General features: G+C 52.1%; 4 protein-coding genes across 4 annotated transcripts; 2 read left to right on the forward strand and 2 right to left on the reverse strand.

The window, feature by feature from the left end:
• The first annotated feature begins 557 nt into the window (after positions 1 to 557).
• On the forward strand, positions 558 to 2,581 carry BZA05DRAFT_394913 (tRNA pseudouridine synthase). The gene is made up of 4 exons (XM_051483379.1): positions 558 to 824; positions 892 to 1,138; positions 1,202 to 2,241; positions 2,300 to 2,581. The coding sequence occupies exons 1-4, from the start codon at positions 601 to 603 to the stop codon at positions 2,481 to 2,483; spliced, it is 1,695 nt and encodes a 564-aa protein (XP_051340402.1). The 5' UTR covers positions 558 to 600; the 3' UTR covers positions 2,484 to 2,581.
• A 151-nt stretch (positions 2,582 to 2,732) lies between these two features.
• Positions 2,733 to 6,094, forward strand: BZA05DRAFT_351983 (armadillo-type protein). The gene is made up of 2 exons (XM_051481305.1): positions 2,733 to 2,876; positions 2,935 to 6,094. Exons 1-2 carry the CDS (start codon positions 2,790 to 2,792, stop codon positions 6,061 to 6,063), a joined length of 3,216 nt encoding a protein of 1,071 aa, XP_051340403.1. The 5' UTR covers positions 2,733 to 2,789; the 3' UTR covers positions 6,064 to 6,094.
• A 547-nt stretch (positions 6,095 to 6,641) lies between these two features.
• On the reverse strand, positions 6,642 to 10,743 carry BZA05DRAFT_271357 (uncharacterized protein). The gene is made up of 5 exons (XM_051480239.1): positions 10,560 to 10,743; positions 10,056 to 10,499; positions 7,781 to 9,988; positions 7,371 to 7,731; positions 6,642 to 7,322 (listed from the first exon to the last, which is right to left on the reverse strand). The coding sequence occupies exons 2-5, from the start codon at positions 10,462 to 10,464 to the stop codon at positions 6,707 to 6,709; spliced, it is 3,594 nt and encodes a 1,197-aa protein (XP_051340404.1). The 5' UTR covers positions 10,465 to 10,499; positions 10,560 to 10,743; the 3' UTR covers positions 6,642 to 6,706.
• Positions 10,744 to 12,434, reverse strand: BZA05DRAFT_271356 (B-block binding subunit of TFIIIC-domain-containing protein). The gene is made up of 4 exons (XM_051480238.1): positions 12,307 to 12,434; positions 11,534 to 11,946; positions 11,075 to 11,479; positions 10,744 to 11,004 (listed from the first exon to the last, which is right to left on the reverse strand). The coding sequence occupies exons 1-4, from the start codon at positions 12,365 to 12,367 to the stop codon at positions 10,963 to 10,965; spliced, it is 921 nt and encodes a 306-aa protein (XP_051340405.1). The 5' UTR covers positions 12,368 to 12,434; the 3' UTR covers positions 10,744 to 10,962.
• Positions 12,435 to 12,438: the final 4 nt, after the last annotated feature.

Genomic DNA, 12,438 nt, shown 5'->3' on the forward strand with positions numbered 1-12,438 from the left:
TCGATTGGTTAGTCGTAATTGTTATAACTGGTTGAATGGGATGCAAGCTATCCGATCTTGATTGCTATCTTAGATTATCAACAGAATCTCTTTCGGGGACACGGTTAAGGCCGGGACACACCGCAGCAGCAGCAGCAGCAGCGAGACAGGTGGTTGAGACCCTTGGATGGATGGTAATGTTTGACGTCAGCGGGAGCATCGATTGTGTTTATACCGAGTTATTTGACCATATGCATGCATCGCATCTTGCAGTTCTCATTCACGTTTGTCGATGGTGAGCACCTGCCGCATTCACTCGCACCTACGGTAAGTCAGAGCGACGATACCTAACAGAAGCTGCTTACTGAACTTACCTTGACCATTAAAGCGCTCTCTGCATTGTAGTCCACCACTACAGCGATTCTGGAGTCCAACTGCCATAGTACAGTCTTCGTCGTTTATTACCCTTCATCATCTGTCACTGAGCGTGCGAGTGATGCGACATGTTGCGGAATAACCCGAGTCCATGGAGTTTAGCTCCACCGCGCTATCATACAAGTGCAATCCCTACAGGCTCTCCAACTTTTCCCACTGGTCTCTGCCCCACCATCCTACTACGAGATGTCTACAACCAATAATGACACACCCGCCGTGGCGGCAGCTCCTGCAGCGCCTCCTTCCAGAAAGCCTCCTACGGATTCCACAGAACAGCAGTCGCAGCAGCAATCTGCGTCTCACCGCGATGGACGCAGTGGACGCGGCGGTCGAGGCCAAGGCGCCAGTCGAGGTCGCGGTGTCAATACCAACGGCAAGAGGAACAAGAACATGGGCCGCAACGAATATAAGTAAGTGCGTCTCGCCTTCTCCTGCTCGTCTCTGTCTTAATTGACTGACTCTCTTCTCCCTACTCAGCCGGCATCAGGACGACAACGGAAGGAAACGTCCGAGGACGGATTGGAAGCCGCTCGAGGGCGTCGACGATGCCGACAGGGAGGAGCGCAAGCCAAAGCGCAAGGTCGCCGTCATGATTAGTTATTGCGGTAGTGGGTATAAGGGTATGCAGCTTAACCCTCCGTTCAAGAGTATCGAGGGCGATCTGTTCGAGGCGTTCGTGCAGGCTGGCGCTATCTCACGCGCCAACTCCGATGACCCGAAGAAGGTATTTCCTTCCCGCGCTTCAGGAATTGGCGATTGCGGAGGGGGAGGCTAACTGGGGCACCAGTCGTCGTTTGTTCGCTGCGCAAGAACCGACAAAGGCGTGCACGCCGCCGGCAATGTCGTTTCCCTCAAGCTCATCGTCGAAGACCCCGAGATTGTCCCTAAGATCAACGCCGCCCTCCCTGAGCAGATCCGTGTGTGGGATATCATCCGCACCACGGGATCTTTCAGTTGCTACCAGCTCTGCGACAGTCGGAAATACGAGTACCTTGTACCCTCTCACGTTTTCTTACCACCACATCCCGGATCGTTCCTGGCGAAAGCTTGCCTCAAGTATGCGAAGCAGGAAGATGACCTGGAGGGCTATCTATCGCGGCAGAAGGAAGTGGAGGATTGGTGGACCACAGTCAACGACAAGGTGATTCAGCAACTGGGTGATGAGGCCAGGCCTGTTATTGAGAAAGTCATGGCGGAAGAGGAGAAACCTGTGGACAAGCAAGAGGACACTGAACCGAATGAGGCAATCGAAGGCGAGAAGGACGGCGAGAAGGACGGCGAGGACTCGCTGGCTCGCAAAGTCCGAGAAATTTACATGCAAGAAAAGCGCGCCTACCGCATATCTCCGGAGCGATTGGAGCGTGTGCGCGAAGCATTCCGCCAATTTGTGGGCACAAACAACTATTACAACTTCACGATTGACAAGACCTTCAAGGACCCGAGCGCCAAGCGACACATCAGGTCCTTCGAAGTTAACGACCCATTCGTGATCAGTAGCACAGAATGGCTGTCGATCCACGTCCATGGCCAGTCCTTCATGATGCATCAAATTCGGAAAATGGTGGGGTTGGCGATGATGGTGGTTCGTAGTGGGTGTGTCCCCTCCCGAATTACAGAGGCCTTTGGACCGAGAAAAATCGCGGTGGGAAAAGCTCCTGCTTTGGGACTACTCCTTGAGCACCCGCTCTTCACACACTACAATGAGAAGATATCGAAAGGCTTTGACCGTGAGCCACTGGACTTTGAGAAGTACAAAGATGATATCGATGCGTTTAAGCAGAAGTTTATCTACTCCAAGATCTACGATCAGGAAGAGCGTGAGAATACGTAAGTTTTGCCCCCAAAGAAAAATGAGACGGAGGAGTTAAAGCTAACAAGCTGGAAGTTTTACTGCGTTTGTGCAGTATCTTGACTGCTACCGGAGTCCAACGTATCTCTACCTAACGTCCGCTGGATTTAAGGTCCTCGACGAAGCGGCAGCCAAGTCGGGTGGCAAACTGCCGGCACCGAAGGAGGAGCCAGATAATGAGTCGGATGAGGAGACCATGATTGGCACGGAAGAGGGGTAGGCTTTGCAGATCAGGCATAGAGAAAAGGGAAAGAGGAGTTATGTTTTTCATTAGCGGAAATTTTACTCAACATATCTGGTTATATGAGAGAAATCCAGTATATTCCGCATACAGCCCTTTACAGACTATGGCGACCTCATATCTGCTGTTGTACGATGTTGGCTACATATCAAAGCACATTACATCACTCGCCGTTAGCTGTATTAGTTACCCGCCTTAGTAAGCCTCAAGGTAACGACTGACTCCGCTATTTATCTGGCAAACATTATGAAGCAAAGCCACGCCTACCATAGCCGTTGAAGAGAAATGTCAAACCCTCAGAAGATATCTTCGGAATCCCAAGCCCTCTTAGCCGCCCAAAATGACAGCGAAAGACTGCAAGTCTTTCAAGAGGTGCGCAGTATCAAGAAGCGTCATCAGTCAGTGAGCTTCTGCTAACGCCAAATTATAGTTAAAACCACGCTGTATCGCTCTCAGCAGGTGCATCCTTACCTCTAGCCCCAACAACCGTGAGCTTACAGCTGCTCTGGCCGAGCTCTATCCAACGCTGCAGAATGCGGCACAAGAACGCCTCGACGAAAAGCTGGGAGACTACGTTTTTTTCCCGCTGTCACACGTATTCCGGCGGTACCGGGAGCTCAACGATCACTCGCTCGAGCTGGCGCTGCTGTGTCTCGAAGTGCTGATATGCACCTGCTGGCGCGTGAACATCTCGGCGGAGATGGGGAAGCAGTTGCTGATTCTCCTCACATTCGTGATTGGGGGGAATCCGAATGTGGAGGAGCAGCAGCAGGAGGAAGGGAACAGGAGTGAGGAGACGAAGCTGGCAGGTTGTAGGTGTCTACTGAATCTCTTTGGAAGCTTTGTGAGATCTGGTGGCGCGGCAGTGATTGGAGAGGCCGACTCGATTCCTGCTGTGGGGCATACGGTCACTACGCTGCTTACGACTTTCTCGGAGGCGGATATGTTGGAGCTCCAGATTGTGTCGCTACAGGCGATGGATAAACTGCTGCTGGAGACGGTCAAGGATGAGGACATGAGGGCCAGTTTCTATCCCGGTGTTGTTTCTGGGGTCGTCAGAGCACTTGGCCTGGGAAAGACCACGAAGCGGCCGTATCAGGTCCTGAAGGATATGGTGAAGCTGCTGGAGCGGCTCATTTCGAGGGTTCTGGACGATGTACGGGTCTTCAACCTTCCCGACGCCGAAGCAAGTGACACGGAGTCGGTGGGGATTCGTCGGACGAAATCATGGTTAAAGGCTACCGCTGCGAATACCAAGGTTTCGCTGGAACAGGTGTTGAAGCTACGGACACATCCCAAGATCGAGGTTCGTACCGCTGTTCTGCAACTATCCTTACAACTCCTAGAGTTGTGTTCATCGTCTCTCGATGAAGCGACGATGATACTGGTGGAGACCTTGGTCGTTATCGCTGGCAACGAAGACGAGTCACTGGCTAGTCTGGCGGGAAACTCGATCCGTGTGATGGCATCGATGGAGGGCAAGGTGAAAGATGCTGTTAGAGAATGTCTGGATGCATGGATCGCTGGCCTACCGCGGGTGATGACTGGAAACAACGAAGATGCGAAGCAGCGTGTCATCACGAGATTATCCGTTGCGTTTGGGTTGTGCATGGAGTTAAATATGGAGTCGGACATTCTAAGGGACATGCTCGCCGATGGCATCAAGGAGAGTTTGCTTGCTGCCAAAGCACCAGAGAACGCCGGGACGACACTGGTACGAGCAACCCCGGTTCGGCCCAAGCTTGAAATGCTGTTGGCGGATCATACAACTTCGGGAGGGAGGATCGCAAAGTTCCAAGATGTGATTGTGGGCCAGCGGAGTCAAATGGGGACCATGGAGAGCATGAAGCGGCTCTTGGGAGCCCTCAGGCTATCATCTGAAGAGAACGGAATGGCACTCGCACAGCGTCACCTCCGAGACGCAGGAGCACGAGGCCTTTCGGTAAATGAGCGGGCAGTATCTTTCTGGATAGCCATTAACCTCCTCCGCGGATCCGTTAGCGCCGGGAATGAAGTCGATATGTATCTCGACTTTGGCCTCCTGGAGCCATCCATCCTACAACGTCACGTCACCGATGAGCTCCTCGCGCTCGCCTTGGAGAATCTAATCACCACCAACCAAGATGAAGCCGAGAGCGTCGAAAATGCACCTCTCCACTGTCTCGCGCTCGAAGCCCTCTCCCTAGTCGCAGAAACGCAGAAACGTGAATTCCGCGGCGAGCTTGTGGATGCACTATACCCGGTCGTTCACAATCTCGGCTCCTCGTCCGCTGAAGTGCAGAACCATTCTATCGTCGCTCTCAACAACATCGCTGCCAGCTGCGAGTACTCCAGCGCTAAGGAACTTCTCCTCGACAACGTCGACTACATGGTCAACGCCGTCTCACTAAAACTCAACATCTTCGACCTGTCGCCGCAGGCGCCAATAGTCCTCAACATGATGCTCAAGCTTGTCGGCCCCAAATTAGTCCCCCACCTGGACGACCTCGTCGTCAGCATGTTCTCCATTCTAGATGGCTTTCATGAGTATGAGAAACTGTGCGAGGAGCTGTTTGTGGTCCTCGCCAGTATCGTAAAGGAAAGCTCCAAAGGAGACCCGGATGTGAAGCGGATCGAGTTTGATGGAGAGACTATGGGGGGGAATCGACGCAAAAAACGAAGGATCCTGAAGGACAATGAGTTCATACTGTTTTTGAAAGAGTATCGGGATGAGAATAGGCCCAGACTGGAACCACTTGATTCACTCCCAGTAGATGAAGAAGAAATGGACGGCGACGAGGCAGATGGGAAATTTCCTCGCAAGCCATGGGGCAAAGGCAAAGGCAAAGACAAAGACAACCCCCTCTCTTCCCCCGCTCCGGACGACAACGAAGGCAAAGACGAAGACGGGCCTCCACCCCCACCGCCCGAGGAGGAATCACCCCCACCGTCCAAAACCTATGATATAGTCCAGCGCATCACACGGCTCAGCCAGCACTACCTAACGCATGGCTCTTTCAGTCTCCGGGCCAAGGTACTGCACTTGATCAAAGACAGCACGTCTACCCTCTCGATGAACGAGCGCGAGTACCTTCCCGTAATCAACGACATCTGGCCGATGGTGTATGCGCGTCTGCACGATCCCGAGCCGGGTGTAGTCATCCAAGCGTGCCAGGCGATTTCGGGGATCGCAGAGACTTCCGGAGACTTCTTGGCTTCGCGGGTGAGGGATGGATTGCCGGGAATTTTCAAGGTTTATAATCACGCGTGGGCGAATCTGGTCAAAGAGCGACGGGGTGGCTCGGGTGGGATGGGAGTGTATGGCACGGGGTATAAGCTGTGGGATGCGGTGGTTAAGATGTTGACTGCTCTTGTGGAGCATGTGGGTGTGAGCGATGAGGTGCTGGATAAGGTGTGCGATATGTGCGGGGCGGAGGTGTTGCGTGAGAGGGAAGATCTGAGGAGTGCGTTGGAAGAGGCGGCGCCGGACACGGTTTGGTTGGTGTTAGAAAGTTCAAAGATGGAGGAGAGGAAGTGGGAGGAACGGATGCCGGTGGGGTTTGTAGTACCGGTATTTTAATTCACTTTACTCTGTGGCTACATTGATAACTGGTCGTATTACGTGTGGGAAAATACATATGAACAGTACAAAGGGATTATGTGCTAAGGCTACAACTCCGCCCTATGTACAGTTATGAGCAGCCAGAACGGCAATGAAATGATGAATACAAGGTCTCCCTCCATTTAAAGACCACCCAAAGCCCTGTAGAATCCCTCCCTCGCCCAGCATCCTGAATCCTCAGTTAATACATTACCCCTGATTTCGATCGCCTCACGCTGGCAGAGCCATTGGATGACATCCAGGGACTCTTTCAGCGTCAAACCCGGACACAACATCTTCGAAATCTCGCGCGGGTGGATACCAGGCCGTCCAGTGATCATCGAGAGAACCGAGGTAACAACACGGAGCCACATGCCCTTGATAACGTTGCGGTTCATGTCGATCCAGATACGCATGGGTTCAATCGGGTTGGCAGGATTCTTCCCTTCCGGTGTCGGTGGAAGCGGGGCAACTACCGGTCGTTCGAAGTAGCTGGGTTTTAACATTATGAAAACCTTGAAGTCGACCATGTGCTTCGGCATCGAGCGAGTTTCGTAGCCGTCAACCAGTCCCATCGCATTGGCTTTGTACTCGCGTTTTTCGAGGCGCACCTGTATGAAAATTAGCTAATGCGAAATAAGAAAATAGATTGATCACATACCCGTCCATTAGCAACCAAATCAAAGATGCACGCCACCGATCCGTCATTCAAAAATGGCGAAAGCTCCACGGCCTGTTGCTGAACAAACATGTTTTTGAGGTTGCGATCGAACTTGAGGGCCTGAGCAAACAGCTTTTCGTCCATAGGAGTACGCAGTGAGGAATGAAATTTATCCGTCAACTCGTAATTCCGACCAGGCGCAACGCGGTTGTGCTCCTTGCGGTGAGCGACGACCTTGTTACTGTTCAATTCGAAGAAAGCCTCGTCTACTGCATCCTCGGGCTGTTCGTGGATAAGCGCGAAGGCTTCGGCAGGATTGTAACTGGCAGCATCGGTGATGACATTGGCCTTAATGATTGACTTGACGTAGTCAACCACTTCACTTGATTTGTTGATCTCGACTTCAGGACTGATAGGAACCTCGTAGGCATAGCACACAAAATGGTTGGCCCTATTGCCCATCGTAAAGGTCGGATTGTGATAGTCCGCACGCCATGTCGATGGTTTCTCCAGGCGAAGATTGTACAAGTTGTCGAAGACTTCCCGTTTAGCCGAAAGTTCAGGAACAGCATGAGCCCTGGAAATATTAGCACCAACTCCCGGTGTAAGAGGGATAGCAACTTACTCAGGGAGCTCAAGGTTGTCTCGGAACCACTTCACATGGAGTGGCAGATCAAAACTCATGGGGTCCTTGAGATTGATTACCGGTAGCTCATCATTAGCGTAAGCCTCAAGGTACATCTCCTCGAATTCGGATTGAAGCTTCTTCAAGTGAGTCTTATGAACGTCGCGTACTCGTGGCCAACGGCGTTGCAGAACAACCGGTAAGTGCTGGGGTGTAGCCTTCCTCACGAGGTCCCAGTTGATCTTACGGTCAACATTGCCAAAGATGGTCCGGACAATGATCACGGCAATCAAAAGGGTGTCTTCGTCTTCCTTCGGAATCGTGTACTTATTCCTATACCTCCAGTCCTTCCTGGCATGCACTACTGTAAGTTAGCATCATTCGCTATTAATCGAATCCGCCAAACTTGCCTTCCTGTTCCTCATCAACTGTTTCAAGCGTAGTGGTTTGGTGAATAGCGGCCATTGCCTGCTGGCGACGGGAAACTGTCGGCTCCTTCTGTAATACCCTTCTTCGCCGTCTCTTTTTGCCAACCGGCGGCGGACCACCGTCATCTTCCTCTACACCAGTTAAGCTTGCGATTCTAGCTCGAGGCCTGGGCACAGCCATGTACAGGCTAGGGCGCCCAACAGTCCTCTTCACTCCACCTGTCTTGGAGACAGTATTTCTCACGATGTGCTCCATAGAAGGCGGCACCTGGGAAAAGTCCTCGCCAACCTCCACTTCAGGTCCAAAGTGATTGATCATAACGAGGCCGTCTTCCTTTGCCGGATTAAGCGACTTATCATATTTATTCAGCATTTCCCAATTTCGGACGTCCTTAATATCTTTAAGAAGAGAAATAGAGGAAGGACGCTGAACGAAGTCTTCCCACCATATCGTCTGAGGGCCTGTATCTTCCTCAGCTTCGTCGTCCATAGGTCCCTGAAACTTGTGTCGCAGCTTGTGGATCTTGTTGCTGAGCTCTGCCTTTCTTCGACGGGCCTCTTCTTTCTGCTCCTCGGTGAACTTTCCGGTGTAATGTGAGATTATGCCGCTCTTCTTCAAGGCACGCATCTCCTGCCGCACCCGCTTCTCCTCAGCCTTCTGGGCATTCTTAACGGCACGTTCTACCGCTCTCTCTTCGCGCTGTTTCTTGATATTCTCCACAGAAGTCGGATAGATCCTGTCGAACTCGGTCTCTTCGATGGCACTCTGCGGCGCTTGTACCCAGGTATTCGTCGGATTCAACATTTTCTCCTTCACCTCTGGAGCCAAGTCAACTCCTGGTGGATACCAAAGACCTCCATCAGCAGCCTTCATCTGTCTAACAGCCTCGGCAATCATCGGGGACTCCATCGGTATTTTGATATCTACCAAGAGCTTCTTGGTTGTGAGAATTCCTCGTCCGTTTAGGAAGCTGAAGGTGAATTGGTTGATTTTGCCTTTGTATTGAAGTGACTGAACGACACCGCGAACAAGCCGACGATCGGCTATTCCTGCCTTCGGATTCCTTTGTCTATACTTCTGGTTGAAGGCGTGGCGAAGCTCGTTACCACCAGGGAAAACCCCATCGTGCTCCGCCATCAAATCCAGGACCACTTGCTGGCGACCAAGGGCTAACATTCCGCCAATGGATCCGTAGGAGTCGTTGTCACCTTCCTCGAGACCCTCGTTTTCGACAGGAATGCCATCAATATTGAACACAATCTTCGGCTCCGGAGCAAGCGGCTCAGGCTCTTTCTCGGGCGCCGCTTCGATTTTCATTGGAGTGTTTACGGGCTCTGCCATTGGCGACGGTTCAGGGATCCTTCCTGCCCCTCCAGAAACAATCTCCTGTGGCCCAACGACAACCGGCTCACCCAATGTTTCAAGGGCTTCGGGAGCTGGTGCATCTTCCATCGGAACATCTGTAGGCTCTTCTAGCACAAGGGGCACTTGAGCGTTGGTGTCAGGGAGTGCGTCAGCCCGACTACGCTTGTCTGGAGCTGACTCCGCGGGGGGTGGGGAAACGGCCTTGCGCTTTCGTGTGGTCCTTGGGGTTTTGGGTGTTACTGTCCTGGGTGTTGCGGTTTTGCGTGGACGGCCCTGCTTTACAGGCGCTGGGGTAGGCGTGGCATCGACAGACACAGGCGCGGTGACATCCGGATTTGCTTCTTGAGAGGCTTGAGGAGTGACTGGGGGTACAGTGGCCTTAGAAGTTTTTGTCGCCCGAATCGCCCGTTTTTCCTTGCCTTTCGCTGCGGAAGAAGCTGGAGTTTCTGGTACCTGGAAGTCTTGAAGTGGTGTTTTTGATGCCTCGGGGACTCCAGCTGGGGCTTTTGATTCCTGGGTGCCTTGAGCGGGGGTTGCTGGTGTAGTATTTGCTTTAGTCGCCGCGGCACGGTTTTTCGGGGGGCGTCCTCGGCGCTTGGGCTCAACGGGAGTACCATCGTCTGTCTTCTGCTTCTTCGGTGGTCTTCCGCGACGCTTCGGTGTTGGCACGGGCGTTTCCGTCGTGGCGTCTTCACCCTCTCCATTCCTCGGGTTCGGTGATTCCCCTGCTTCTGTTGCCGCTGCTTCGAGAATCGCTTTCCGTTTTTTGGCAGAAAGATACGGCTCCTCTCCCTTCGGATATTTGCGGGGTCGGCCAGTACGAGCTTTTCCATCCAATAAGTTTTAATTCTCGGGGGGAGGAGGGAGAGGTAATCAGGAAATTGCACTCACCAACGCCCTTTTTCCAGCCAGGTTTCCCCGTCATTGCCGCCGTATTCTCCTTACTCTTACCGACATTCGAACTGTCGGCCAGGCTGGCAGAGCCATCTTTCTTGACCAGACGCCTCGTGGCAACAGGCGGAAAGCCGTACTCGTCGAGTTCTTCAACGGGCTCAGGTGACGGGCGTTCCGATGCTTCCGTTTGCGATCCTTTCTTGACGCCTTTCTTCTTTGATGTAATCGCCCAAGGCTCAACAGCAAGTCCTTCCTTGACAAGCTGTTGATGCGATTCATAGCAGAAGTAGTGATAATGAGTCTGACGGTGAGTGATACTAGTCTCACGGATAACAGCTAGATGGATATATTCTATTGGTTGTGATTTCGATGGAAAGTCGGTCATTCGATGCAAGACTTGATCCATTGGCCTGTAATAAAACGGTCCGATAATACGATGTACTACATCCTACAAGGATGAAGTCAGTAAATGGCTCATAGAACTCGAGAAGCAACACCTACCATGCTGGAAATCCCCTCTTTGCCGGCTCCCTTGACCAAGTTGTAGATAATGTTCGGCATCGGAACGGTCATAGTCCACCGTGGTACTTCTCGGGGAATCTTTTCAATGGCGTCAACATCCACGTGGGCCAGCTGCTCGTTGATGGCGTCAACATCCACGGCTTCGTCCTCCCGTTCTCCCTTTTCTTCCTCGGCGTCAGAAGCTTCATCCTCTTCTTCATCCTCCTCCCCAATCGTCATCTTCGAAGAATTTGCAAGCCTCCGCCAATCTTCGGCCGTTATGTCTCGAACAAACTTGATGCACCGCGCGTGGCATCGGACGGTTACAGTGCCTCCTCCTTTCTTGTCATAGCTGCGATTGTTGGCCAATGGAACCCGGATTCGTTTCCACACGCCGAATGATTCAACTTTTCGGAGAATCCGGGAAAGAGAACGCCAGTGGAATCTGGAGCGGTCCATACCCTTACGTAGATCAGCATTCGATAACCAAATCGATTGGGAACGGGATTGCATACCAGCTTCTTCTTGAGATCACCTCTCTGTATAACACCATTTTTGGCATTCTTGAGTTCCGCGATGATAGCTCTGATCAAACTCTCCAGGTGAATGGTTTCGCCAGTCCATCGCTCGCTGCTCTTGCTGGATGCAGGTTTGCCCTTTAACCCACTGTCATCTTTGTGATCTTGTGCTAGTTTCCTGTCACGTAGATAGGCAAATTTCGTGAGCGTGAGCTTGCTCGTGTTCATGCTTTTGGCCAGAACAGCGACCTTCTCAATATAGCCCATTTCCTTGAGCAAGGTCGTCCGGCCAGCGATGGACTTCTTATCTTGACCGGTGATCTTGGTAAGGTCCGGCTGGATCAATCCCTGTTCACGGTGCTTCCCAATCACCTCGAGACACTTGAAAACGGCGTTTGGCACCTGGTGGGAGATCAGCATACGATCACAACGAGTGATAAGGGAACAAAAGCTTACCCTCTTCGGATCCGGGCCATGGCCTGTAAGTGTCCGCCACCGACGATCCTCGCTCGCATACACTCGGAGATTGGCGTCGTCCTTATTCTCCCTCCATTTGTCGACTATTTCTCCCAGTGACATACCCCGGGATTCGTTTTTTGGGCCGACATTGAAGTCCTTCTGCTGTCTCAAAAGACCCCAGACATACTCCTGGAATTCTTCCTTGACGTTTGGAGTCCCCCAACACTCAGCAGCGATGCGGTCTCTCTCAGCAGCAGCTTCATCGCCGTCGCCAGCCATGTCCTCATCTCCGTCTTCTTTTCGACCCTCCAATTGATCGGCCCAGAGAAGTTCACCAACATAATGTCGCTCCTGACGGCTTTTGACATAGAAGTCATTGACGTACTTGAATAGCTCCTCGACGTCAGTGCCTAATAGTCGCAAAATTCATATCAGCACTAACTCGGTCGGATCGCACGAAACTAGACAGTGATAAATATCCCAAATCGGTGCCGCTTTCAAGTCTCGAACCTATCACATTCCCAAGGGAAAAGTGACAAAGCGAGCATTCAAGCAGCCACGTCCCAACAGGGTAATGTGTTTGGGTTCACACTAGAACCCAGTAGCGTCAAACTGTAACCAGAATGTGAAATTTTGCGACGGGAGATCGCGATGTTGATGATGGCATTGGTGAGCAGGCATGCCCCACCACTGCATCTCGATTCCTTTTTTTATTTTTCGCCACAGAAAAGCGACTGCAACGAGAGAGAACATGAAAAAATATAACATACCTTCAGCACCATCAATGGCGACCTCTTCGAGGACGTAGTTCAATAGAGCTTTCACACTCATCGCGGAGCTTTGAGCATGGGGAGATTGAGTCGAGAAGTTGTAGGGATGGTGTAGAAATCGAGATGTGTGTA

Source organism: Tricharina praecox (assembly GCF_024521635.1).
Source record: "Tricharina praecox strain CBS 144465 chromosome Unknown BZA05scaffold_9, whole genome shotgun sequence".
NCBI classification, from domain to species: Eukaryota; Fungi; Ascomycota; class Pezizomycetes; order Pezizales; family Pyronemataceae; genus Tricharina; species Tricharina praecox.

Coding starts and splice junctions, on each gene's coding strand:
- BZA05DRAFT_394913 (XM_051483379.1), top strand. CDS start 601: ATGTCTACAACCAATAATGACACACCCGCCGTGGCGGCAGCTCCTGCA. Junction 825..891: donor ATGGGCCGCAACGAATATAA/GTAAGTGCGTCT, acceptor CTCCCTACTCAG/CCGGCATCAGGACGACAACG. Junction 1,139..1,201: donor ACTCCGATGACCCGAAGAAG/GTATTTCCTTCC, acceptor CTGGGGCACCAG/TCGTCGTTTGTTCGCTGCGC.
- BZA05DRAFT_351983 (XM_051481305.1), top strand. CDS start 2,790: ATGTCAAACCCTCAGAAGATATCTTCGGAATCCCAAGCCCTCTTAGCC. Junction 2,877..2,934: donor GACTGCAAGTCTTTCAAGAG/GTGCGCAGTATC, acceptor GCCAAATTATAG/TTAAAACCACGCTGTATCGC.
- BZA05DRAFT_271357 (XM_051480239.1), bottom strand. CDS start 10,464: ATGGATCAAGTCTTGCATCGAATGACCGACTTTCCATCGAAATCACAA. Junction 9,989..10,055: donor TGGCTGGAAAAAGGGCGTTG/GTGAGTGCAATT, acceptor TGGATGGAAAAG/CTCGTACTGGCCGACCCCGC. Junction 7,323..7,370: donor GACAACCTTGAGCTCCCTGA/GTAAGTTGCTAT, acceptor TAATATTTCCAG/GGCTCATGCTGTTCCTGAAC.
- BZA05DRAFT_271356 (XM_051480238.1), bottom strand. CDS start 12,367: ATGAGTGTGAAAGCTCTATTGAACTACGTCCTCGAAGAGGTCGCCATT. Junction 11,947..12,306: donor CGCCATTGATGGTGCTGAAG/GTATGTTATATT, acceptor TGCGACTATTAG/GCACTGACGTCGAGGAGCTA. Junction 11,480..11,533: donor ATGGCCCGGATCCGAAGAGG/GTAAGCTTTTGT, acceptor ATCTCCCACCAG/GTGCCAAACGCCGTTTTCAA.